The sequence below is a fragment of the Apaloderma vittatum genome, unplaced genomic scaffold (assembly GCF_000703405.1).
Source record: "Apaloderma vittatum isolate BGI_N311 unplaced genomic scaffold, ASM70340v1 scaffold10631, whole genome shotgun sequence".
In the NCBI taxonomy this organism is placed as follows: Eukaryota; Metazoa; Chordata; class Aves; order Trogoniformes; family Trogonidae; genus Apaloderma; species Apaloderma vittatum.
In genome coordinates this window covers 69,862-71,487 of record NW_009700844.1, presented here as the reverse complement: position 1 = coordinate 71,487, position 1,626 = coordinate 69,862, and the positions used below count along the sequence as shown (strand labels likewise).

Genomic DNA, 1,626 nt, shown 5'->3' with positions numbered 1-1,626 from the left:
GGAAAATAATGCATGGAATTATAAAGGCCAGTAGGAGGAGGGATGGTGACTATATGCTGCCTTTCAGCACGTGCAGGACTCCACATCATGTATTTCTCTTCCAAATAGCATTTTGAGGTAGGGCTGTGCTCTCACGCATCGTCATCAGAGCACAGAAAGAGCAAAAAATATCTGCTGCTGGGATGTGAACTGCCAGGTAGGAGAAATAGGACGGTATCCGCGCTGTACAGAATTGAGTTGGATCCCTTGCAATGCAAGGGAAACCAGCAATTTTACCCACCCAGCCCCTTTAAAAACCCAACCGGAGGATGCAGGCGAGACTGGCCAAGACACCCAGACCTATCATAGTGTAGCTGGTTTTCACACTGCTTGCACCGCTGATGTTGCACAAGGAGGTCTCACAGCAGCTGGTAGCGATGCCAGCTATGCCGATATTCAGGTCAAGTGTTGGGCAAAAGGCAGAACACTTCTTGGTAATACTTTGCTTTTGGTCAGTGCCTGAAGCGGGAGAGAGAGAAAACAGGAAGAAAAGTCAGGTTTTGTTTATCTTGAATGATTTTTATAGACTGGCTGTGCAATATCCGTTGGGGAATACGCTGTTCTGTACACAATGCTGCTGTTTTTCCCTTGGGCTTCACCACACTGCATTGTTATTTGTAAATATGTGACCTATGGACAGCATCTCCAGGCCTTAGGACTCCTCAGGGCCAGCTGACTGCAACCTAGGACAGGAATTTGAGGTTCTAATGCATTTGTATGGTGCAAGTTTGAAAGACATCTTTGTCCCCATGTCTTTGCTATTGTCCCTTCCAGACTACTGACCCTTTGCAACTCCACCAGCTCATGAGCATATATAGGAGATTGGAGATGAGACAAGGGCTTTGCGCAGAGAAAGACTCTCTCTTCCAACATCTCCCTTTCCCGAGCGTGTTTAATCAGTAATGTAGTAATATTATGATATATTGCAACAGAGAGTGGCTGGGCTGAGTTCCCACTTGCTGCGAGATCTGCTCTCTTGTGTGCTGTAATCCTTGTTAATTCTTCCGCCACACCTCAGAGGGAGGAGGCTCTGCAGCCAGCCTGACCTCAACCACATCTTGTCGCCAACGAGAAGTTTCACGCTTACCGTATCCGGTGGTCGAGTAGCTTGTGAGGCAGTACTTCTCATGGTCAGCGCACGTGGTTGTACTGAGACAATGTATGTTGGAAGTTGCGTCTTTGCACGTGAAACATGTCAAGGAGAAAGCTGCAAAGGAAGCACACAGCACCCATCAATCACCTCTAGAAATACCCATCGTGGCACAAAACTGGTGGAGCATCTGTCAAAACCAGCAGTCACATGCAGACGGCCTCCTGAGTGTATGAAACTTGGACCCAACCACTCTCCTGGACCCAAATTACTTAAAAAAGATTCCTGACACTCGTGATTTTCTCATTTATTAACCCTCAAGGGATCTTCTTTCCAGGTATGTACCGGAGTGTCCCTTGAATCCATTTCAACATCTGGCATCCCCCGTGTGCTTCTGGAAAGAGCACGTAAGTTTACTACCATTTGCAGCATGAAGCTCTTGAGGGTTCTTTCCAAGCTGGCTCCTCCAAGCCCCCTTTGCTAGCCACTAGTTCTTG

At 47.5% G+C, this 1,626-nt stretch overlaps 1 protein-coding gene across 1 annotated transcript in view; it reads right to left on the bottom strand.

Moving 5' to 3' along the window:
- Window positions 1–289: 289 nt before the first annotated feature.
- The window catches only part of LOC104281051 (lymphocyte antigen 6E-like), a 4,665-nt gene continuing 3,328 nt past the window's right edge, over window positions 290–1,626 (bottom strand). The window contains exons 2-3 of the mRNA XM_009878909.1: window positions 1,127–1,246; window positions 290–498 (exon numbers count right to left, since the gene is read on the bottom strand). Coding sequence (XP_009877211.1) covers window positions 290–498; window positions 1,127–1,246 — 329 coding nt within the window. The remainder of the gene's footprint in view (window positions 499–1,126; window positions 1,247–1,626) is intronic.